The sequence below is a fragment of the Podarcis filfolensis genome (genome assembly GCF_964270895.1).
Source record: "Podarcis filfolensis genome assembly, chromosome: 7".
Classification (NCBI taxonomy): Eukaryota; Metazoa; Chordata; class Lepidosauria; order Squamata; family Lacertidae; genus Podarcis; species Podarcis filfolensis.
In genome coordinates, this window is record NC_139603.1 from 29,509,640 (window position 1) to 29,535,246 (window position 25,607).

The window sequence follows — 25,607 nt, forward strand, 5'->3', positions numbered from 1 at the left end:
CTATTGTGGACTCTTCCCAGGAAAGGGGGGGGTGAGAAGCCAAGGGGTCGAGGAGCCCTGGTGGTTCAGCATGTCCAAGATGTTGCAACCGAATGAGATAAGATTCGTTTCTCAGGCCTGCTTTGAACAGAGCCTATTCATTAGCTTTTTGAAGCCTTCTTGTACTGATAAAAAGTAACGGTTTTGCCTATTGTTATGTACTGAGTTGAATAGGATCCAAACTGCAGCAGTCTGATTGGTCCTAGAACAATAGGATCCAAAAGGCAGCAGTCTGATTGGTCCTAGAACAATAGGATTCAGAATGCAGCAGTCTGATTGGTCCTAGAACAATGCAGCAGTATGATTGGTTGGCAGGAACCACCCAATCATGCTCCAGATAGAAGTGAATCCACAACCTGATTGGCTTACAGTAGAATTCCGGAATTAGCCAATCATGTGCAGCCCATTGTGTAAATAATGTATATAAAGCAGATACCTTGAGGGGACTTTCATTCATTCCTCCTCACCACTATGAGCTGAATAAAGAGCATGAAATCACTTTGCGACTCTGAGTATATTTCACCTATGTACCAGCATCTTGTGAGAATCCACAGAAAAGCTGTAGCTGTGGATTTTAGGAGAGAGAAAGGGAATTTTGGACAGTTTTGAGGCCTGGGGTGATTATTGAAGCCTGGTGTGATTTCAGACAGGATTTGGGTATCCTGTCGCTTCAACATCACAGTCTGCTCCTCATACTGGTTGTGGGTTATATATAGATATATCAGGCTGGGCCTTGACTGGACACCTTTACTCCATCCTAAACAAAGGAGCTTTTTTCTATAAGTGAGTGCAACAGTCGCTGTTATAGGTGCCTTTTCCCCATTGATGTGGTAGCCATGCCTGTACCATTCTCTGGCCTTGACTTTTATTGCTCTTTTAGATGTGGCAGCCATCTTTGTTAAATCCCCACCTCCCGGCAGCCATTTTATGACTGACATCTATGGCACTTTCTCAAAAATTCAATTTGCCCACTGGCCCAAAAGGGTTGGCTATCCCCAGCCTATGGGAAGCCCAAAATCAAGGCATGAAGTCAGTATCTCCCTTGACCTTTTCCATAAAATACAGTGGTACTTTGGGTTAAGAACTTAATTCGTTCTGGGGGTCCGTTCTTAACCTGAAACTGTTCTTAACCTGAGGTACCACTTTAACTAATGGGGCCTCCTGCTGCCGCCGTGTGATTTCTGTTCTCATCCTGAAGCAAAGTTCCTAACCTGAGGTACTATTTCTGGGTTAGCGGAGTCTATAACCTGAAGCGTCTGTAACCTAAAGCGTCTGTAACCCGAGGTACCACTGTACACTTAACAGCGCTTTTTTTCAGCCTGGAACGCACTGGAACTCAGTACCGGCACGTCTCACATGGGTGCCACTGCCACTGCCACTGGCACCTCTTTTTCTAGAAAAATAGCCCTGGACATAAATATTATTAAGTATGAGTAGAACCATTGCGTGCAGCATATTTCCATTCAAAAGATATGCAGGGCCCAATCTGGACCTGATCACTGCTTGCATGCATTTTAAAATGAAATGCAATGGAAGATGCATGCATGTGTCCTTCATATCTGACACGACGTGTGAGTAAATGTCATTAATCCTTCAAAGGATGGGTACAGGTCTTATGGCACAAAATCATAAAATGTATCAATGCATCAGCTCACAGTGGCTGTTCTGCTCTCCTCTGTGATCAACTGACGAGCAACGGTTATTCCAGATGTGAGGAACCACTGACCTTCCAGATGTTGTTGGACAACATCAGGGACAATGGTCAGGCGTGATAGAAGTTGTAGTCCAACAACATCTGGAGGGTCACATATTCCCTAGCCATGAATTTATTCACTAAAGCACTGTATATGGCTTTAAATACCACAGCAATCTCACAAGGCTCTTTCTGCAGGAATCAAAATCATTCAGGAGCAGTGAGGAAGCTCATGCTTATCAGACAAATTTCTTCCAAATCAAATGATTCAACCAGTTGCAGACATTTGTCTCAATGCCGCCAGAGCAAATGACACATAACAATTCTGCCCCACGCAGCATTCAACAGGGATCGGAATATCTATGTACACTTCAGTCGCAAAACAGAGCCTCAAGTGTGCTTGGGCTTATTCCAAAATAATCCAAATGCTGCTTTTTTAGCAAATGGGGGTCAATGAAGCTCAAAACTCAGACAAGGATTTGAGCATTCATGTGTTTATATACACCCACTTGTTCATTTATTATTCTAAAGCTACTTTACCCAAATCGAATTACATAGCTGACAAGCTGCATAGATAAGAAAAATGCAGACGAAATCTAAACTCGGCTGACAATGCTGCATGATATAGTACATTATATCATTTGGCATTTTTCAAATGAGTGGAGGAGGTTGCATTGGGGTGGATGGGGCAGGAAAGATGAGCCTGCACGTACCTAAACTGTACCTTTAACAGGAACATAAAGGAATGTATTCAATATACAGTGGTACCTCGGGTTAAGAACTTAATTCGTTCTGGAGGTCTGTTCTTAACCTGAAACTGTTCTTAACCTGAAGCACCACTTTAGCTAATGGGGCCTCCTGCTGCCACTGCGCCACCGGCGTGCGATTTCTGTTCTCATCCTAAAGCAAAGTTCTTAAGCCGAGGTAATATTTCTGGGTTAGCGGAGTCTGTAACCTGAAGCTTCTGTAACCCGAGGTACCACTGTACGTATATGTAATATGTAGTATATTTTCTAAATGCTCAACCATCAAAGCAAAAGAGAGCATATTGAAGAAACTTTGCTTACTGTGTGTACACTTTGGTCCAAACAGATCTCCACATCATAGAAGTTCCCATGGTGTCTGACGGGCAGTGTGGTTCCAGCCCACTGCTGACCCTCTGCTTTAGACCAGTCAAGCACTTTACCACCAAGCTGTCCGCGGAGGGAAACCTTGAGAACGTAGCTGCCTCGTGGCACTTTGTCTTTAACACCACGTAAGCATTTCAGCTGGATCTGAATGGGCTGAGGTTTTTGAGACCAGTCAATCTAATGGAAGAATAGATGGGTGTTAGTGGGGAGAAAATAGAAGAGGAAGACACTTGGCTTGCAATAGTAAGAGCACATAATCAAAAGCAATCTGGTTCCAGTCAAGGCGGTGCCTGCTCTTCCCATGGCCTTACCAGGTTTTATATGAGCAATGAGCTGCACATTCTTATGAATGCCCTTCAGATCTTCTGGGGGATTCAAATGCATGTGCCCAGTGCATGTAGGGATGTTGAAGACTTGCGTGTGCAAGTTCAAGCCCTCCCCACTTGAAGCCACCATATCTTCTTGTGAGCGTTTGAGCAGTCAGCAAACTCTACCTTCACAGGTAAGGAATTCTAGATGATTTGTTGTATCTCCTTGTTCACTGCTTTGGACCATTCATACACCGTGGTGTTTTTCTGTAGAACTACAAATTCCATCTCCTAAAAGGAAACAATGTTGACCTGTCTCTTACACAATCATTTCACTGATCCTGAAATTAAAAGGTTGGGTCAAGAGGCACCTTAATCTTGCAGGGGATTTGTGTGTTGATTATAGCCCCTGGTTTGTGTTATGGGGTCAGGTTTGTACACCACTGTGCCACCCGTCCCTGATAACATGCAGTTGGGGGAGGGTGAAATGATATCAACACATCTGCATTTCTCCACTACCCACAAGCAATGGGCAACAGCATGCTTTTCCTGACATGAGGGCATACTGCTGGCTGCTTTTCACAATTTGTTCTACAGCCATGATGGCTAGAAGTAGGGGAGTTTCAAGAAAGCCCTGCGGTCACAATGAATTTCTCACACACTGCATTCCCTTTGAATAGGCAGCAGGCAGGTGTGCCTCCAGTAGGTTCCCTGCAACCTGCTGCATGCCTTCATGCCGGACATTCAAGAGGAGGAAGCGGAGGGCCTGGGCCAATCCAGGACCCATTGGATCTTGAGCTGGCCTTATGCCATCACATGGTGGCAACCAAGTACAATGGCAGGTGCAGCAATCTGCCTTCTGCACATAAACTCTCCTGACCAGGAGGCTCAGTGAGGCTATGGATGTGGCAGCAGCCCCGCTATTAAGTTCACTGGGTAGCATCTGGGGTTAGGACTGCACCACAAATCACCACAGTAGCGATTTGGAGTGTTTCCTTGCACATTTCAAGGTCAAGCAACCAATTGTGAGAGAAGGTGCCTCACAGTACGCAGCATATTATTTTAATATGCTTCGCTTGCCAAAGTGTTTCAAAGTCTCGTGATCCAAGCCCACAGTGACCAATAATCTCCCTCCTTATTTTATTTTTTTTTAATCCAACCTTGGATTTATATTGAAAGAGACAACATATTTCCATATAGATAGAAAGCTTGTGGAGTTTAAATTAAGCAGTTAAATAAACACTTGAAGCAGTTAAACCTCTTCTGGGTTTTTTGTTTTGTTTTTCTCAACACAAACCGTACTTAACAAACTAATCTGAATGACAATTATTTTTATTTAAATGAGAGAAAAAAATTAATTAACAATGGAGATTTAACCTTAATATTTTTACTATATATATAAATATATAGACACACACACACACATGAGAAAAATTAACATCATGTGAATGAAGAAATAAGACAATCTTTCTAAAACCTCAAGGCAGGATTACTGATGCAGGCAGTCTGAGTTATTAAACACATTCTAAATTAAACGCCTCTATGAATTTTATACTGAAATATATTTTGATAGTTTTGCATGCCAAATGTGACATTTTATATTTCAGATTCATCTTCTGTAGTAATTTTGGAAATGTCATACAAACAAAGATTTTGTCATTTACCAATGGAATTACTATGCATGGCCAGTTAGCCTTCTCTCTTTCTGGCTCTCCTAGTTGTTTCAAGTCAGCAAGCCATAAAAAATCTTTATCTCTCTGAAACACAGCAATTTGGAAGATAATCGAATAGTGACTGGGGGGCAAAAACGCCAGTCTGAGGAATTATACCACAATCTCTCTTGCATTTACAACCTTCCCTCAAAGCGAGTGTCAGTTGAGTAGGAAAAGGAGATAGGAGATTCATCATATCTCAAGCTTGTCTCATTTACATGGTGGCAACGCTGCCTCCCCTCATCTCCCCCAGAAAGACTTTGCTTGGCCAGTGCCGAGGAAGTGTTTTGAAGAACTCCAGCCTTGCCCAAATGATTCATCGTTAATGCTTTTAGACATTCCATTTAAGCATACAGTTGCATCTGCTGGGATGCATACGTTTAAGCCTGATGAAAAACTAATACGTTTATTTTTAAAAAATGGGAAGGGAAGGGATTTCATACGAGGGAGTCAATATAATTGATCTAGTCAGTTTGCAATTTATATTAGGAAAAAGAGTACACACACACGACTCACCTCCCAGCAAAGACCTGCTGCTCCATTAGATCCATTATTCAGTCCTGCAAGGTTACTAGACTTGGCTGCAGTCCCTTCATACGGTGCTGCTTTCAACGCCCGACTTTCTTCCATGCTTCAGCGGCAAAGGGAAAGTGAGGGTAGGAAATTTAATAAAATGCATAAATTAAAGAAAGTGTTGACCCTTGAAACCTACATGCATTTTAATGCATTCCTTAAATACGTTACAAAGAACGCAGCAATGAAGGGGGTATTACTGCTCAGGGCAGATGGATATTTAGCTTTTGACAAGTGGAGAAGGAATAAAATGGGATAACTGTGGTAATGACACAACTTCCATTTGTCAATCTAGACTGGTGCCAAAAACACAATGGGCCACAATCCAGGAAGCACTTTAAGCATATGTTTACTGGCCCATGGCCATGAGGTTTCGCTCATAGGACCCAGGGCGCCAAAATGGGCTTGTACACCAGACAGAGCAGGAAATTGGTGCTGGAGCGACAGCAGAGCATGGACAGAGAAACCACCAGTGAACTGGTGCTATGGCAACATCACAACTTGGAAAGAGAAGCCACCAGTGAACTGGTGCTAGAACAACAGCACAGCATGAATGGAGATCCCACCCACATGTGCGTAGAAACAGGCCAACTATCTTCACGGCCGAACTAGAGTGTGACCATCCACTTCCGCTGAGAAGAAGTAGCTTCAACTATGAAGCACTTCTTCTCATGTCATAGATACTTGATGTATGGTGGTGGTGGAGGAGGGGGCTTAGAGGAGGAGGTTAAGAATATTTGAAAGGATTCTGAAATGAACCCTCTTTATTCTTTTAGGAGGGATTCGAAGCTTCCCTAAAGCTGCCACAAGATAAGCAAAGTATCTGTGTTTCCTAAAATCAGTCTGTGGCCTGGTTGTAGAGGAAAGTTTTTGCTAAAGATGTATAATGATGGCGCCAGGCAGAAAAGGCCCATTCTCATGTTGCCACCCTCCATCTTTCACAGAAAGAGCACATGAAGAAGGGCTTCAGATGATTATCGCAGGGTCTGGGTCAGTTCATATGAGGTGAGGCAGTCCTTGAGGGATTGTGGTCCGTAAACATTTAAAGCTTTATAGATCAAAACCAGCACTTTTAACTGGGCCTGGAAACTAATTGGCAGCCAGTGTAGTTGGGCCAGGTTTAGCACTATATGCTCAAATTGCCTTACCCCAATGAGCAACCTGGCGGCTGAATTCTGTACCAGCTGAAGTTTCCGAATTCTCTTCAGAGGCAGCCTCATGTTTAATATATTGCAGTAATCTAACCTCTAGGTTAGATGAAGCATGACCTCAGAAGAAGCTGCCTGGTATATCGCAAGTACGTATTCTAAAAGTAAGCATTTACAAATGTAATAGTAAAGTGTGCCTCAAATTTTAATTGCAGGGGATGGAGAGAGAAAATGCTTCAGCCATCAGGAGTATGGGAAACACAGTCCTAAATAAACACCTCAGGATTTTTCGGCATCCCTTTCTCGCTTGACCTGAAGGTTAGACAAAGCTTAACCTAATTTGCCCTAAAAGTGGAATTGAGTCAACTTGTATTGTGAACTTTACTATTTAAAAGAGAAAATCTCTTTTCCTAGGAAGAATGGTCTGTTTGAAACTTTGTACTTATTTAGTTTCCTCATGATGGAAATTATTTCACTTAATTTGGTTAGAGCTACATTGACACAGGGGTTCATTAGGACACCCATTTGCTTGCAATTCAATTTAAAATTAAATACACTTTGTTGTGGATTTTATTACTTTTAAACTACTGTATCTATTGCCTTTATTAGCAGCTAATACACAATTATGAAGGTAAACAGTTTTCATTACACTGTTTGATCTCTTTTAGGGGTGCAACATTTTTCTCCTTTTTCTTTCACATAGCCAGAAGTTGAATTCTGGTTAGTAGCAATCAATTTAGCCTCTTTTCCTACCGATGAAACCTCATACGCATTTTGAATTGCCGTAGTAATACATTTTGGCTATCTTCTCAAATGTTGCCAGTTCTATTATTGGAAAGACAATGGCGATTCCAGGGTCAGCATACCTGGTTATCTTTCAGCTGTAGGTTGAATGAGGGTTATGATGATGCAGATTTGGATTTAAGTATTTTCCTCCCCACTTTTTGTTTACTAAGTTGCAGAACTGGCTGTCTCTTCAGTAGGTGTCACTATAGTACTATTTGCACAGCTCAGAGCACCATGCTAGAGCACTGAGTGACGAAAATAAAGGAGGAGACAGCCCAGGAATGCAGATGGTCTTCCACTCATCTCTCTGGTAAAGAGAGAAGAAACCTATCCAGCTCTGCGGTACTAGACTGCTTATTTTATATAAAAAGGCAACCATTGCTATTAATTGTTTTGTTAAGTTGCTCTATCTTGTCCAAGGTAACCCAAAGCGACTTACAACAATTATGGGGAAGACAGGCTAGATAAAGGAGGTGAGGTTACCTACTGTTCTGAAACATAGTAGAAGACATTTTCTAATTTTGAACACAAAAGTATCTAAGGCCTATAAGGAATGCGAAAAATGTACCCAGCCATTTAGGTTTCTCTAAATGAGACGCTGCTGCTGCTATGTTGTTCTAGCTGAATTCACAATCACAGAATCATCTGGAGAGTAATTCCTTACCCTAAGAAACCTTGTCCCATTCCTAATTGGATTGTGCTCTCCAATTCATTAAGCACCGCAAGTACAGGAGAGAGATGAGTATACTGCAGCATGCTAGTTTAGGTGGGAAAGATGAGGCTTTTGACACGGTAATACAGAACAAAACCCCTAAAGCAAGTGGTATGCTTAATAATGAAAACCCTAATCTTTCAAAGAAGCAAGCCATGTCACACCTTCTATATTCCTCAGTATCAGCAGCCACCCCTATACCAGTAGAGCCACACTCCTGGTAACAGTTACACAGCAGATAATCAGGATGGAGATGGGGCAGGGCTGCGCTGGAGTCAAGACTGCCCAGAGACTGCATGGATGGATCAGTGGGAGTGTTTGATTGGTTCTGCCAATATGTCTGTGGAACCCCAACACAGCTTCAGCTTCGCCATGGTCCCCTCCCCATCCCCATCCAGACAAGCTGCAGTGTCATCCAGAGATGGGAAGTGGGCCCCACAGCTCTGCCCCACCACACCAAGCGTTACTGCCCTGCACTAGGGCCCATTGAAACCAGCATTACAGTTTCTCAGGGTTTAAGCCACGGTCAACTGCACTCAATTTTTAACAAAAGCTAAATACTAAAGTTGATGTCAGGGGCTGGTCTGGATCGGAAGATTGGGGAATGCAATCACAGGGAGATTAGCTCCTAACAGAGGAGGAGGGGGAATATTCGCCCACCAGCCCCTGCTTCCAGCGTTTCCAGAAGCAGAGAGACAGGCAGAAACAGAAGCTGCTCAGTTGAGAGAGGAGCCACCCAGCTATGAGATAGTAGCTATGCAACCAGAAGGGAGGGAGCAGCTGGACGATACATCAATAGAGAGTGGGGGAGAACCCCCTCCCTCTCCCCAAACTTGGAGGTCCAAGCATGTCAGAGAACAAAGGAGACACGGGGGGGGGGGGACTTCCCGTTGGCACGCTTCTTGCTGCGGAAGTGAGGGGGAGTCAGAATAAGCAACTGATATCCTTGCGGAGGGTTGCCTGTCTGTGCTTGCAACATAATGCTGTAATAAAAGGACTATAAATCTACCAAATGCTTTGTTAATTCTTATCGTTGAGCTACCAGAACAGAGAGAGGAACTCCTATACTTGACAGTTGCTAGCAAAGGCTTTACATTAATAGCACTGGTGTATGTAGTAGGATTCTCGGGTAGAAAGCAATGGAAGGGGCAAAGACTTCTGTTACTAATACATACCTTCGAAAGATTTTAGGAAGCCTCCTTCTGAACTCCTCTGTGTACTGGAAAATGCCTTTATGTCTTAAACCCTATACAAAAGAACATTTGAACTTTTAGAATTCTAATAAGCATATCTTTTTAATATAACCATTTTTTTGGACATTTTCATAAAGACAATGACATAATTTTAAAAGACTCTTACCTTCCACCTATAATATGCATGTCTTTGGTATAGTTTTCTTACATACCCAAATTGGACATTATGCTAATTGTGTGTGTGCAGTTAATTTGCTAATTTGCATTATGCTAATTGTGTGTGTGCAGTTACTGAAATTGTAACTGTGACTAGGCCAGGGTGGGTGGACCAGAACTGAGACTGGCACACTGGGAAGGTTTTAACCCTGGGAGCAACCTTACATTGATTTCAATGGAATCTTTATGGTACATATAGTATAGCTATTGCGTGATCTTAAGAATCTACACAAAAACAACACTTCCTTCTTCAGAAAAAGAAAATCAGCATGTACACATTTCTGTCACTTCTCTTCAGCTAATCCCAAATTCAGTTATGTAAATTGTAATATAACACTGATCATTTCAGGGTTGGACAAGATAAAGAAGATGCAAGTAGTTTAAAAATACTAATATTTCCCTCATGAGAAAGCAATTTATGTAGTCAGAATATTCACTAGAATACAACATGCAGACTGTGTATATATATATATATATATATATATATATATATATATTGCTGATGTTCTGCATCATTGTTATGTTGCTCATCAACACTTAGGAGGAAACTTTCTGAGGAAATCTTCATGTCTTCCATATAGTAATATTAACAGCATTAATATTAATAAAAGCATGCTTTGGGTACTGCATATTGAACTCTGCAATGTCTTTATAGGAAGGCATTGTCTAATACAGATAGATGCTGGAGATATGATGTTGAAAATGACTGCTGAGGCATAAGATGCGAGCATATGCAGTTATATTTTTCTTTGTGGTCTGAAGCTGTTGTCCATATTAATTAATCTGAGGATGTTCGTGTATGTTGAAATTATATTCCTGTAGTATAGGGGTTAATGGAAGGATAACAGAAATGGATTTTGTGAGCCTTTGTGGTTACCAAGAGAATTTACTCTGAGCCTGGAAGGAGAGACACCCACCACCTCCTTAAGATGTAGAATCCTTGCTACATTTTAATGTACTTTTTATAAGCTCAACTTGGTTTGGACAATTGGCAAGAACATATCAAGCCATAAGTGGAAACTAAGATGGATGTGCTGATGACCATTTTATTATTATTAATGTGAGCTGATGGGTCCTCCCTCTTTATTCTAATTCTTTTTAAAATAAATTTGCAATAAAAAGTGGTTTTCCGCTTGCCCTACTCCTTTGCCAGGGAAAACCCACTATTTATCAGAGCAAAGGTCAATCCACAGAAAACCTGAATTGCCATTTTGCCTGCTTGAACACTAAAGAGTGATCTTTCCTTGGAGAAAGCAGCAGGACAAGGCTGTGAACTCTTCATTGGAGGTTTTTAAGTAGAGATTGGATGGTCATCTGTCCTGGAGAGTGTTATTGGGTTGTTCTTGTTTTTATTTTGATTATGTATTCTGTGTTTTTATATCATGATTTTATCCTGTGAACCGCGCTTAGACCTGCAGGTACAGGGCGGTATACAAATTTAATAAGTTGTTGTTGTTGTTTTAGTTGAGATTCCTGCATTGCAAGGGGTTGGACAAGATGACTCTTAGGGTCCCTTCCAACTCTACAATTCTATGATTCTATGATAAGAGGAAGTGTAGATAAGCTCTGAGTTAAACCAAAATGGACAGAAAAATGGTGGATACCTCACACCATGTCTACTTAGACATTTGGCAATTCTGTGGGCTTAAACCCAGGTAATTAGGATTAGAGTGTACTCTTAGGCTGCAAACATACCTGGGCTTAAGTCTCATTGAACTGAACAGAGCTTCTCAATAACTACACTTTCAAATCATGATGTCAAACTCATTAATGGCATGGAAGCATAATTAGAAGTATTATTTTTCACACAAATACATATTTGTTGATGTTTATTTATGTCTGTTTTATTTGTATGATATTTGTGAATAAAAAGGCAGGGTTTTGAACATGAATTCAGAGAGAAAACTACATCAAAGGGCTGGTGGAATACAGGATCTTCTCCAAACTACAAAACAAAACACAGAGGATATATCTGCCTGACTATCTGATTATCTGAATATAAAAGAGTTTGAGGATCTTTGAATACTACTGTAGAGGCAAAATTGTTTGGTTCAGGGAGAGATAAAGGCGCTAACATTATGCATCTCTGGTGTTTCCCACTGTCAAAACCAGAGCACTATATATTTTACCACTAGCTTATTTTTAGATTGTTCTATCTTTGCATATCTTTCTATTTTAAGTGGTAGTGCTTTGTCCAAGTGGAGGAGATTACAGACAATTGGGGTAGGAGGTAGAAACCCCCAAGGTATCATGTTAAGTAACGTAATACCTTTGAGTCAGTACCTGAAGGCAAGTGACAAATCAATTAAGACTACCATAAAAAGGTAAAAACCCAATTAAATAATTATCTCTTCCACTTGCGACTATTAAGAGCTAATTAAATTCTATATGTTCTATTACATGTGGATTCAAACCCTCCCTTGCCAGTTAAGGAAAGGTATTCAATGGTTACAGATGAGACTTCATAAACATTCAAATGCCTATTGTGATAGGCTACGGCATGGGACTTTGTGGTAAAAAATAGCTTTTACTGACGGCTGCATTTTTAAATCAAACCCGCGTATATCTCATGACATAAAAAGGCATTAGGCTGAGAATTTATTGCTTCTATGTGCTTGTTAGACTGTGTACCGCAGTATCAGAATTATTATTTTTCATAACATGATGATGCTCTTGAAAAGTTTAAAGATTTTTAGTGATCTATTTAAGGGACAGAATTTTATCTTCACAACATTATTATTATATTGTTGTTCTGTTGTTGTTATATGATTTTATGTGATGCCTATACAAGGTCCCCCAGGCAACTCACAATTATAGACATTTGTTTATTTTATGTTACTTATTACTTATGTTACTTATTATTAAATGTTCCTCTGGATCATAAAGAAGGCTGATTGCCGAAGAATTGATGCTTTTGAATTATGGTGTTGGAGGAGACTCTTGAGAGTCCCATGGACTGCAAGAAGATCAAACCTATCCATTCTGAAGGAAATCAGCCCTGAGTGCTCACTGGAAGGACAGATCCTGAAGCTGAGGCTCCAATACTTTGGCCACCTCATGAGAAGAGAAGACTCCCTGGAAAAGACCCTGATGTTGGGAAAGATGGAGGGCACAAGGAGAAGGGGATGACAGAGGACGAGATGGTTGGACAGTGTTCTTGAAGCTACCAGCATGAGTTTGAACAGCATGGAAGTTAGAAGTGCCTGATGTGCTCTGGCCCATGGGGTCACGAAGAGTTGGACACGACTAAACGACTAAACAACAACAACAACAACAACAACAACAACAAATGTTCCTCTCTCCTTTCCTCCTAAAGGAGCGCAGGATGGCAAGCATCAAGCGATAAAACGATATAAGCATCTTTAAAGCATGCAGTATTACAGTGTAAAAATTTTAAATGCATCAGTTAAACACTGCAATCACCTAAACCCTTAATAACCAAACCTCTCTTGGAGCTCAGAATTGTATAGCTCACAGAGCCCTTGTTCATTGATAAAGCAGCCCTTCTCAGTAGCAGCTGGTATGGCAAGAGAAGAATGGAACAGTGTTGCTTAACTGGCTTCCAAATGGGGACGCCACTGCCAGTAACCAAGAGTGAGGCAGCAGAGAGGACACAGCGGTGGGAGTGGTGGGTTGGCTTCACTGCTATGACCTCACCTCTCCCCTTCTCCCTCTGCTACATGACCCATCTTTGTCAGACTTTCCCCTAGCCATGACCACCATAACTGGGTGCCCCATTCCTCCATGCTTTTCCTGTCCAGAGCAATTCCATGATCCCAACCTGATTTTTCAAGGGGAGGAACCCCTGCAAACAGCATCTCTGTCTTTTCTGTCTGTTTCAGTTTATTGGCTCTCATCGAGCCCATCCTCCTTGGTTCTGCGCCAAAAGATGCTCATTTTCCTGTCGCCACAGAGAATGTTTAAGAGCCCATTGGGTGTACTGTCCCTAAGGGTGTTGGTACTTGACGCTCACCTGTTTCTGTGGAAAGTTGTCAAGGAGAATAATCTCATCCTGAACACTCTTCTCAAACTGCTCAATGTAAGGGCGAGTCTCTTCATCGTCGCCTTCCTCACAAAGTCCACTTGTCTTGGTAAAGCCAGCAGGCCACGCAGAATCTAAAGCGTCTTCATCTGGTTTTTCTAGAAAAAAGAAAGAATGCAGCAGATTCTTTTTACCGGGAGAAATTCTCTCCCTTGCAATTTATAGTTCTGAGATACTGTTCAGATCCAACAAGCTGCAATACACGACAAAACAAGTTTGATTCTAAAATGCCGCTGTAGGAATGTTATGGATGTATACAGTGGTGCAGCAAAAAGAATGGTAACGCCTTGCCACGTTGACTCATTAGTATCATGTCTGGCACAGTCATTTGACTCAAACTTCCAAGCAACCAGCAAAGACAAGGAAAGGGCACATAAACATGTGGAGTGGAACAATGAAGTTTCAGCATGCCTTTCAGCGATGGATGAGTGAATCTGTCAATTTCAGTTTCTCTCTGTTTCTCTTTTTTCCCAATCTTAAATTTGACTCTCCTCATTCCACATCAACATACACATTTTTTGTATACAATTTCCCCTAACAGAATTCATTTCTGCATGTTATTTTCACCCAGTGCTTTTTTCGGGGGGGGGGGGACGCTGGGGTATACATACCCATAAACATGTTGTGAATCTCACTTTGGCCTCATTGAGGGGCAATATTTCAATATGAGTAGGATAATGAGAGTACCTCTAAACATTTTGTTAGAAAAAAGCACTGTTTTCACCAATAGATAATTTTATATGCACACTTTACCCTAGTATTTCTTTGTTTGCACATATTACTTGCTTCACCTTTAAATGCAGGCTGATGCAGAATTCTTGTCTGCAAGGTCATTAAAGTCCTGTGCTTGGACCAAAACAATAGGCAAAAATTGAAGTCCTTTTGGGCAATAGCAAAAGTAGAAATGAAACAAAATAGTCTTGTTTCATCCCAGCATTAATATATATTGATTCTTCTCACTGTTACAAGCATATGCTTGCATTTTGCAGGACTTTTGGATTACAACACTACATACCCTTCTGCAAATCATACCATGACTTTTGTTCTCATACTTACAGAAGTTTAAGTCACAAATAATCAAGAAGATTCTTTTGCTCATTTTCCCATATTAGGATCACTAAAAGATGACAGCAACCAGTTTGTTCACATCTCACTTCATCTGGGTTACATGAAGAGAAATCCATGTTTTTAGATTTGTCTACTCTCCCCCCCCCCCCACGCTGTGGGAAAACGGCACATCTAAGTTTTTTGCCTTCCATACGTTCAGACACAGAACTGACTCCAATATCTACATCTTATATACATTTTAACTTTTGCCCAGTTAACATTGTTCAGCGATTTCTAAGTACCAAAGCTGCGCTGAAACCCTACCACCAAGGGATATGGAGTTTTTTAATCTGATATATTTTGAATTCCAAGTGTTCTGATTTCTCGTGAATAAACCAGTTTTGTCTGCTGCACTAATTTTCCTCCAAATGTATACACTCTGTAACTGCCTATGCACTTAAGACTGTTGTCCTGTAGCCCCTTACCTGGGAGTAATTTCCACTGAACTCAGTGAAATTTACTTTTGATTACACATGTATAGGCTTGTACTTTGAACATTAGTTGGTGCTGTACACGACTGGTAAATGGATATATTGGTAATATAGGACAGATGCCTACAGGGCAGAAATAAAATATTAAATATTCAGTATTAAGTGATAATTTTGAGTGGTGGCAGCAACGACTACCATTTTATGATTTTTTTAAACCAGGGAATTGTCTCAGAGTGCAAAATTAAGAGGCTGGCAAAAAAAGCAAAACACACAAAAAATTGCTTGGCCTTTGGCTTTAACGCATTACATTGTCTTAGTTTTCAGTATGGTTTAGGGGCCTGATGCATTTGTTGGATAGCTTGTAAATATGGATTCATGTGCCTGCTTGCAATTATTTTGTGACCTATCTATCATTAATGATTCCTATGTAGAAATCATGAAAATTCACCTAGTCATAGGGCTTGGTCTCACACACATATGTTCATTTCTTGTTGACTACAACAGCAAGACATTATTTGCTGTTGAAGATGGACCACCACAGACCAAATTTTTGGAGTATCTCAAGCACACAGTTCTTTTTGGCAGGGACCATTCACACTTCACCTCTCAGGTATCAAATACAGAGTAGTTGGACAGAACAAAGATGGGTAGCCTGTGGCCCTCTAGATCTTTTCGGACTTTAGCTCCCTTCAGCTCCAGTCACCATGGTCAACAGGCAGGACTAATGGGAGTTAAAGGTCTGCAGCATCTGTAGGACCATAACTTCTTCCTACATCAGCAAGAGAAACCAAATGATGGTTGGGAATTTGTAAGCCAACTCTTAGTCCTTTATTATACATGAATGAGCCAAAAAGCAAACACAGTTCAAATATGTGAATGAAAGACGTTTACCATGTGACACCAGAATTCTATTCTCTTCATCTAGAAGAGTCATCAGTTTGTCATAGAGGAGTTTCTCATCCAGCTTCACAGGCACTAAAACAAGAGAAGTAATGGAGGTCAGATAACTCTGGATAATTTCAAAAACTCTTTAAGTGGGTATATAACATGGCACGTAATAAGCATTTAGAGTGCAAGCTTATGCGTGGAATCTGAGATTTAAGTCTCACTGTGTTCAGTGGAGCTTGTTCCCTTGTAAGTGTAGCTAGAGTTACACCTTTAACAACTCTCCTGGACACCAGCAACTTCCACATGGCTGGGAAAGGCAACAGCAATATTGGAAGTGAGACAGAATGGCCAGCTCTCAATAACAGTCTATTGCTGGGAGATGGAGTAGGGCAGGAATCAGTAATCCCTTAAGAAGCAGAGCATTTAAAGTCACAGAAAACCTTTTTTTTCTCTCAGACCAGCTTGGACTACTGCAATGCACTCTATGTTGGGCTACTTTTAAAATTGACTCAGAAACTACAGCTAATCCAGAATGCGGCAACTAAACTGGTGACTTGGAGTGGCCGCTGGGACCATATAACACCAGTCCTAGAGGATCTACACTGGGTCGCAGTACATTTCCAAGTACATTTCAAGTTTTGGCGCTGACCTTTAAAGCCCTCAACAGCCTGTATACCTGAATGAGCATCTCCACCCCCATTGTTCAGCCTGGACACTGAGATCCAGCTCTGAGGGACTTCTTGCAGTTCCCTCACTGCAAGAAGAAGTTACAGTGAACCAGGTAGAAGGCCTTCTCAGTGGTTGTGCCCTCCCTGTGGAATGCCCTCCCATCAGATGTCAAGGAGATTAAAGGCTACCCAACCTTTAGAAGACATCTGAAGGCAGCCTTGTATCAGGAAGTTTTTAATGTTTGATCTTTTATTATGTTTTTATATGTGTTGGAAGCCACCCAGAGTGGCTTAGGCAACCCAGCCAGATGGGTGGGGTATAAATAATAAAATTATTATTATTATCATCATCATAATCATTAGACCAAGCTCCTGCACCGCTGGGAGTAAGGTGGAGGTGACAGGGTCAGGTTTACTAGTTGATCAGACCCATAAGCAAGCCAGATGTGGGAGTTTTATAAATGTTAGGTATAAGGTAAGGGTAACCAATGTGGTGCTCTCCCAATGTTGCTGGGCAAACATCATCTTCGATTATTGGCCGTGCCAGCAGGGTTTAATGCCATCCAGTGGAACAACATCCGGACAGTTCCAGATTGGCTTCCCCTGATATGAGGGGCTTCTTCATCTGGTCACCTTGCCATTTCCTTTCTTGGGCAGAACTGGGTGGAGTTGCACAGGCTGGCCTCTCCACTTCTGAGAGTTAGATCTGCTATAGACTTGAAGCAGTGCAATATATAAATGGGTTATGAGCAAAGGATATGTTTTAAAAAGAAAGATCCAAGGTTAAAAAGGCTAAACCACCCCTTGCATATCTTTTCACATGTTTAAACTTCCAGAGGGAGGGAGGAGAGAGGAGGAGAGGGAGAAGAGAAGCAGGGGTGATGGAAGGAGGAAACATGTATCATAAATTGGGCTTTTCAAAAATAAAACTGTGTCTTCTGGACACATCTTATGCAAAGCTCTCTTTTCCAATCTGTGGCCTCATGCTGATCAAAGTAATTATGTCTGGAATAAAGTAAAGCTCAGTCTTGTGCTGTGGTTCTGTAGATCTTAACCAACCTGGGGCTGCCTGCCGTGGCTGACATACCCTTAGTAAATTGGACTTTCACATGGCTTTCAAGTGACAGTTGTGCCAGAGACATGGTAAGAGAAATTCAAAAAGACAGCCATTTAGATATGGCTCCCCGAGACACAGGGAGACCTAATATATTAAGTCAAACAAAAGGAACAAATTGGACGGACTTTTCTAAGGGCTTTTGTCTGTTCCACATAACAACCCAAGGGAATGTTTAATATTCATCTTACGTTGTTCAGTCTCCCATTCCAACAGGCTGCGGACACCGAGTTGATAATATTTGAATGGGTCTTTGATAACATTCCTGGAAGATTTAGGGTGTTTATTGTATTAAGTCTCTGTGCATTTGCACATTTTGTGGCAAGATAGACTGACAGACCTTTGAACCATATGGCTTGCTTCACTGCGAGGGAAGATCATGGCTTTCAAAGGTCCATCTGTCACATTCAGATATCAAGGGCACATACAGTGGTGGCCTTGAGTTATACCACAACAAGGGAAATTCCCGCCCTTGGAGGTTTATAAAAGGCAAGTTCTGAACATCTTTAGGGTGGCATTTCTTGCTCTCTGTTAAGCTGGTAGAGATATGGTTCAGCTGGATTTAAATTGATAATTGAATTGTGTCTTGGAATAGCAAGGAAAGGTCACGTGGAACCTGTTCACAAGAACAAATTGGCCTAAGCCTCTATGCATGTCAACTTGAAAACACTGGCCATTTTGTTCCTTCTGTTTCACATCACCCTTTATTATATGCCCAAGGAATGGAAATACTGTGTGCTTGTGTGTCTGCATATAAGTTAACAGGCACATCCTTGACTGATGGATTTGAAGACTGGCAACAGGGAAGTCTATTGTATAAGGGCAGCAACTGGTAGAAATCAAGAAGTAGTACCTCTATAACAAGGTTGGGCCTCCAACAAGACAGTCAATGATGGAAGTCCATATGTTTCACACCCACTTTTTGCATTATCCATCTTAATTGTGTGTCGTTTGGTTGACCGTAGAAGTGAGTTATTGAGTTTGGAATGGGAAGAGATTTTCTTTCAGCTTTCCTCATATAGGTAGCAATTCAATCTAGTGGTACAATCCAACCTTAGATCCTCCAGAATGAACAAGTTAGGATGTGGCAGATCTCTGGCTCAACCAGCAGTTTCCAAGGTCATCCAGGCTACACCACTATAAGCCCTCAACCCCAGCTCAGCGTAACTACCTTATCCCAGCTGAGCTGGGGAAAGCCAGCTGAGCCAGGAATGGCAGAACACACACTGGGAAATGGGCATTCTTGGGGAGTGATTGGTCAGTGATTGGTCGGGGCAGGACTTATGCTGGATCTTAACTCCATTCCGCTGAGTCATGTGACCTGGCAACCTAGCTGAAATTACACTGGCAAAGGGTGCTAAAGGCTTGTTTTCCCTCTGGCAGGTTTAGGTCATCTCAGCCAACAGTATCCCTGCTACTGAATGGAGTTTGGATTTGGCGTATTTTATGCCAGTTTAATTTAAGATGATGTAAGTTGTGCCTGCTTTCTAGGTGTTTTTCATGTACTTCCCCTGTGTGATCATATTTGTCTCTCATTCACACTGTTGCCTTTTTTTAAAGGGCAACATTTTTATTTTAATGTATCTAACCAAACCTGGATTACAAAAGGAAATTTCCAAAAGAGAAAAATTAAGACACTTATTCTACCTGTTCTACAGAACATCCCCCATCGTGAGATTTAAAATCTAGGAAAATACTTGATGGTTGTCTTTTCTCAACAAAATCCTGATTGTGAACCCACCCAGTCAAAATAATTTAGTTCTGCGGTGGCGTTATTCAAAGCCAGGCCTGCAGATATTATACAATTTGCTATGCTAGTCTTGACCAGGTATTTTAAACATTTTTTAATTAACTCATATGCTTAGGTGGGTGTTTTTCCACTCTATACCTGCACTCATGAAACTCAGTTTTAAACACCACCTGTAAGCAGAATGCCAGGCCACACTGAGTTGCTTGTATCTGCTCACTAACACACTGTCCTTCATCAAAGACTACCAAGGCTTTCCATCACATTTAGAGCGGCTAATACTTATAATTTAAATTGTAAGCTGGATATTTAAATGGAACCGAATTTGTGATCTTTGTCACCTCATTTCCATGAATGGGAAAGAATATTCTGACACAAAAATTACATACTTAATTCCACCTCACCTTCTTTGCTGACCTCCATCCCACACTGCCTTGGGTTTATTTCCTCATCCATCAGAGGGTCAAAGTAATTTCTGCTGCATTCATTTCCTGTGGAAAGTACATGAAGTAAGGGTCAGTGATTATTAGAAGCACATGAACCAAAATGTTAATTTTGAAATTTGACACCGGCACACAAGAGGGACATTTCTGCTACTACTTTATAAGATTTCTTAAAAAACAAGTCTTCTAAGCTGACTGGTTTCATAATTATCATCTAGGGAAAGGTCAGAAAAGGTAATTTTGGAAACAAGTTCAGTTTATGTTACTTTTGCTCAGAACCTAATGAGAAAATTCTCAAATGTAGATGATAGGTTGATAAAAAGAAAGAAACAAGCAAGCTACCTAAAACCTAATCCAAAACCAAAATTATTCTTGAGATGGGCTCTGAAAGTGACTGTTAAGGAGATTGTGTTTCACAGGTGACCCCCTTCAATTTTAACAGTTTTAAGTTTCACCACTGAGCTTTCAACATCTGGTGCATCTTTAATGCTATTGCCAGCCATGGAAGTGTTTAATTACAGAGGAGATGCTGCAAACGCTGCCTCATTAATCTGAACAGCAATTGTATTAACTTGGGCTCAGCATCCGCAGAATGATTTTGATGAAATAAAAGTACTCATTTAGCAGTTTCAATTTCCATAGCTAGCCATACAAAGTGCTGCAGGAACTAATGAAATTGATAAAAGGAAATACAGCTGCTGGCACACAATATTATCTTTATGGCCTTCCATACTCTAGTCCTGCAAGACTAGAGGGAGTTTTAGCGGCGCAAGTGGAGAGTTGCACCTGATCCAGTCACGGAGAGGGGCCACCACTGGTACACAGGGATACTGGCCATTAAGAAGGGATTGTGACAGGTCATATTTGTACTAAACTCCTAACAGCTTTCAGTGCTGACATGCATGCAGAAACCCCCATTCGCGTAGAACAGGGATGGGCAAATCTGGTGTCGGTTGCCCTCCATTTCTAATTTTTCCAGTCTTAAATTCAGCTCTCCACATTTCCACATCAGTTTGCAATCTTTAAATAAATAAATAAATCCTCATGGAAGAGTTTAGTGTGCATATTTCCTTATACGCACATTGTTTGTAAAGCAAATTTGCCTAATAAATATTTATGCAAAGCAACTTCCTCTCAAATACCGCATTTTTGTGTGTTGTTGTCATGAATACATGCATTGCTTTGCAGAAAACACCCCCAAAATACACTACACTGCAATTATATTTTTAAGGGGGTGGGGGATTCCAAGAATCAAACATGTGACAGGGATAACATATCCAAGGCATACTGCAGCAATCCACAGTATATTTGTTTTAGATCTTTTCTTTTCTTTTAAGTAATCCAGGCAGCAGCTCCTTTTCAGAGACTAAATGAAACTCTGATATGAAACTAGGTTTAATTTAGATTTCTGGACCGGCACACTTTGACTGTCAGGCTCTGTTCTTTCCATGCAGTAAGTACAAGACCTGAAAATTTGCTTTACCTTGAGGTCTCAATAAAGAAAAAATAAATGAGTTTCATTTTTGTTACTTTATCTGTCAACAACTACTAGGCTGGTATGAATCTTGGCAGTATGTAATCAAAGTCTTATGTACCGCAATAACAGAGCTAGTCTACCTTATTCAGTGTAATTGTTTTCCTCTAGCACAAAGCACTGTGAGAACATGCTCTTTTTCAGAGGTTGGCAGAATAATTCACTTGGGTGTTAAAAGAGAAAATGGTGAATGCATATCTATGGACGAGTTCTCCATCCCTATACATGGACTTGCAAATGCTGCATAGGAAACAGGCCTAGGATCCATCCTCAGCCAATCATGTTGAACTATAGTATGCTTTTTAACCTATAGTGGTTTTTAAAAATCTGAATTAAAATGAAATATAGGCAATAGCATTGGGTTTCTTTGTTCAGCACCAAGAACCATGTGAGCACCATTCTTTTGCACTTCCTCTTCCTTATCCAGCACCACATGTTCATCTGGAAAACTGCTCCTGAGCACATCTCACCAGATCCATGTGCAGAATGTCTATTTATACATTCAAGGGCTTCTAAAGCATTTTACTGGTTGTACTGGAATGCAATGACAGCAGAATCCATACTCAACATCAGTTATGTGCTTTCTCACAAGATATTAGATGCAATGCAAAATTAGACAAAACCTCACTGAAACTCAAAGAAAGTCTTCATCACTCTTCTTGCATTATACTACTGAGTCATGTGCTCAGTGACAGAACATCCGCTTGGCATACAGAAGGTTGCAAGTTCAATCCCCAACACCTCAAAGAAGGGTTGAGAGAAACTCCCTGTCTCTCCCTCCCTGGAGAGCCACTGTCAGTCAGTGTAGACAATTCTGAGGTAGATGAACCAATGGGTCTCACTCAGAGTAAGGCATCTTCCAATGTCAGTTTCTGGTTATTCTGGTAGCTAGCCAGACATAGATTTGATTAATATATTGAGAATTATTATATGATCATTGGAGTGTTTTAGCTACTGTTGACATAATATATATTTTTAAAACATCTGTTGCATTTGATTTGTAGTGTTTGTTTTATTGTAAGTCACCATGAGACTTTTGGTATAAGGGGATAAATGAAATAAAGTACAGCAGAATACATTTTAGCATGCATTACCCAGCGTTTAGAAGAAGAAGAAGAAGAGTTTGGATTTGATATCCCGCCTTTCACTCCCCTTCAGGAGTCTCAAAGCGGCTAACATTCTCCTTTCCCTTCCTCCCCCACAACAAACACTCTGTGAGGTGAGTGGGGCTGAGAGACTTCAAAGAAGTGTGACTAGCCAAAGGTCACCCAGCAGCTGCATGTGGAGGAGCGGAGACATGAACCCGGTTCCCCAGATTACGAGACTACCGCTCTTAACCACTACAACACCTACATTAAAAAAGCAAACAAACAACTATTGATTATATGTTGATTGCCAAAGGTCTACTTTCTTTGAGGAAATGCTATGGAACCCAAGAAATGGCTCAGCAAATGAAGCCATTTTGATTTGTTGTTTGTTTCCTTAAAATTTTTAAATACACTAACATCTCTATTAAACAAGCACCAAAAGCATTTTGCTAATTATGTGAATTCATGAATAGATTGGGAACTAATTACTCACTTGCTTTTGGAAATATGCGAAAGCATATAACATGCAAATGAAGAGGTCCACTGAGAAATTTGTGTTCTGCTTCTTTACACAACACATACAATCAGGCAGTTAAGCTAAATGATAATACAGCATTAACATTACACAGAAGCAGCTTTAGGAACACTTGCAAACATTTTCTTTGATTTAGACCTGAGCTATTTGGCGCTTCCTGTACTTCTTGTTGGCTTGGAAGAAAGAAAACCAGAGCCTCGACCTAAAATGTGCTAAAAAACCCCAAGCAGTTTTGTTCTGGGTTCTGTTAAAAACCCTTTGTGATTGAGAAGAAACTTAAAAGTTTTATAATGGTCTTCTGAGTTGATTTATTAGGAAAAATTATATAAACTGCTTCTTCTTGGATATGGTATCTCCTCTCACATGATGGCTGAATACATGAAACAGGGCTAGTTTTCTCTGGTGTTACTTGACAAGGTCTAAGGATCAACAAGCTAAGCTTTTTGGTTTGCATGGAGCAAGCTGTTGAGAAAGACTGTGAAAACTTCTTAAGACAATTTCCATGAAAGGCAGGAGTTGCTTTCATCAATAATATTTCCAATACGGCTTTCCATCTTACAGGACAATCCAGCGAGCCCTAATTCAATAGGGCTTACTCCAGGTAAGTGGGGTTAGGATTGATGCCTTACTGTAGTTAGTCCAATCAGCTCACACACTGATCTGGCAAAGATCCTCCTTCCATAGTGGAGTAAAGTAAAGGACCCCTGACCATTAAGTCCAGTCGTGACCGACTCTGGGGTTACGGCGCTCATCTCGCTTTATTGGCCGAGGGAGCCGGCGTACAGCTTCCGGGTCATATGGCCAGCATGACTAAGCCACTTCTGGCGAACCAGAGCAGCGCACGGAAACGCCGTTTACCTTCCCGATGGAGCGGTACCTATTTATCTACTTGCACTTTGATGTGCTTTCAAACTGCTTGGCAGGAACAGGCACTGAGCAACGGGAGCTCACCCCGTCACGGGGATTCGAACCGCCGACCTTCTGATCGGCAAGTCCTAGGCTCTGTGGTTTAACCCACAGTGCCACCCGCGTCCCCCATGCACCTGCATGGAAATTCCTCAAGTTTTAAGCATATAAGGTTTAAGTTCTGATTTGTGCAAGAGTTAACCAGATTGTGGTTTTTATCTCAGAAGAAGAAGAAGAAGAAGAAGAAGAAGAAGAAGAAGAAGAAGAAGAAGAAGAAGCAGCTCAATAAAACCATTCCATTGTGTTGGGAGAAGCATAACAATAACCACATTCCAATCCAGATACCAATTGATCCAATTTATTTATTTGCTTATTTATTGTATTTACATCCCACCTTTCTCCCCAAGGAGCTCAAGGTGATGTATATGGTTCCGGCCCTCCTTATTTAATCCTCACAACATCCCTGCAAGGTAGGTTAGGCTGAGAGACAGTGACTGACCCAAAGTCACCTGGTGACCTTCATGGCCAAGTAGAGATTTGAACTCTGGTCTCCCAGCCCAACGCTATAAGCACCACACCACATTGGCTCCCCTTGCCCACTAGGCATGCCTGTCCCATTAGACATCCATGCATGGCCATAACATTTGAGAGGGCTTCTGCACCCAACATCCAGTGTTTGTAGGTGTGCAAAGGCTAATTGACTTCCCTCATATAACCTGGGAATAGAGCAATGAATTTGTGCAAGGAGGGAAATCACTTTGTTGAATGCACCTAATGCCTCATAATTCCTCTGCTTGGAAGGCTTGTGTATCAGGCAGAAGAAGGCTTTGCACCTCACTTTTTACCTGGCCTGCTGGTTTTCCAGATGCAGGCACATTCTGGTGTGTTATGTACTGAGCTGAATAGGATACAAAAGGCAGGAGTCGGTTTGGTCCTAGAACAATAGGATCCAAAATGCAGCAGTCTGATTGGTCCTAGAACAATAGGATTCAGAATGCAGCAGTATTATTGGTCCTAGAACAACGCAGCAGTATGATTGGTCCGCAGGAGCCACCCAATCCAGCTCCAGATAGAAGTGAATCCACAACCTGATTGGCCTACAGGAGAATTCCGGAATTAGCCAATCATGTGCGGCCCATTGTGTAAATAATGTATATAAAGCAGATATTTTGGGGGGGGACATTCATTCCTCACTACTATGAGCTGAATAAAGAGCATGAAATCCACACACAACTCCGAGTATATTTCATGGTGTGAGGCAGCTTTTAGACAGGTTATTCCCCAGATGCAACTGGGAGTGGTACTGTCTCAGTGCTATGTGCCTATCTCCACATTTAGCTCTGCTTTAAAACTGTCACTGCTGACAGGTCCCGGATAATGCTCATGAGCATTAAGCAGATTCAATTCCCGTCTGTCTAGCACGGTTTGAATGTTCCTTCCCTATCCATGCTTCTCCCCTCCCTTTCCTCTCCTTGGAAAACTGACTGCATCTGCTCCTGTTTGCACATGTGATGCTGCACGCACAGTGTCGTTTTGTTGGCAATTCTTTTTTACTGCAGGCAGCAGAGGGCATTGTGCCAGTGTGAGACCTGCT

General features: G+C 41.4%; 1 protein-coding gene across 1 annotated transcript in view; it reads right to left on the reverse strand.

The window, feature by feature from the left end:
* LOC310767351 (uncharacterized protein) overlaps positions 1-25,607 on the reverse strand; it is a gene marked incomplete at its 5' end in the record, with an annotated part of 135,664 nt that overhangs the window by 104,614 nt on the left and 5,443 nt on the right. Inside the window, 6 exons of the mRNA XM_083624217.1 lie at positions 2,919-3,039; positions 5,399-5,513; positions 9,277-9,347; positions 13,484-13,650; positions 15,982-16,065; positions 19,912-19,998. Of these exons, the coding sequence (XP_083480343.1) occupies positions 2,919-3,039; positions 5,399-5,513; positions 9,277-9,347; positions 13,484-13,650; positions 15,982-16,065; positions 19,912-19,998 (645 nt within the window). The remainder of the gene's footprint in view (positions 1-2,918; positions 3,040-5,398; positions 5,514-9,276; positions 9,348-13,483; positions 13,651-15,981; positions 16,066-19,911; positions 19,999-25,607) is intronic.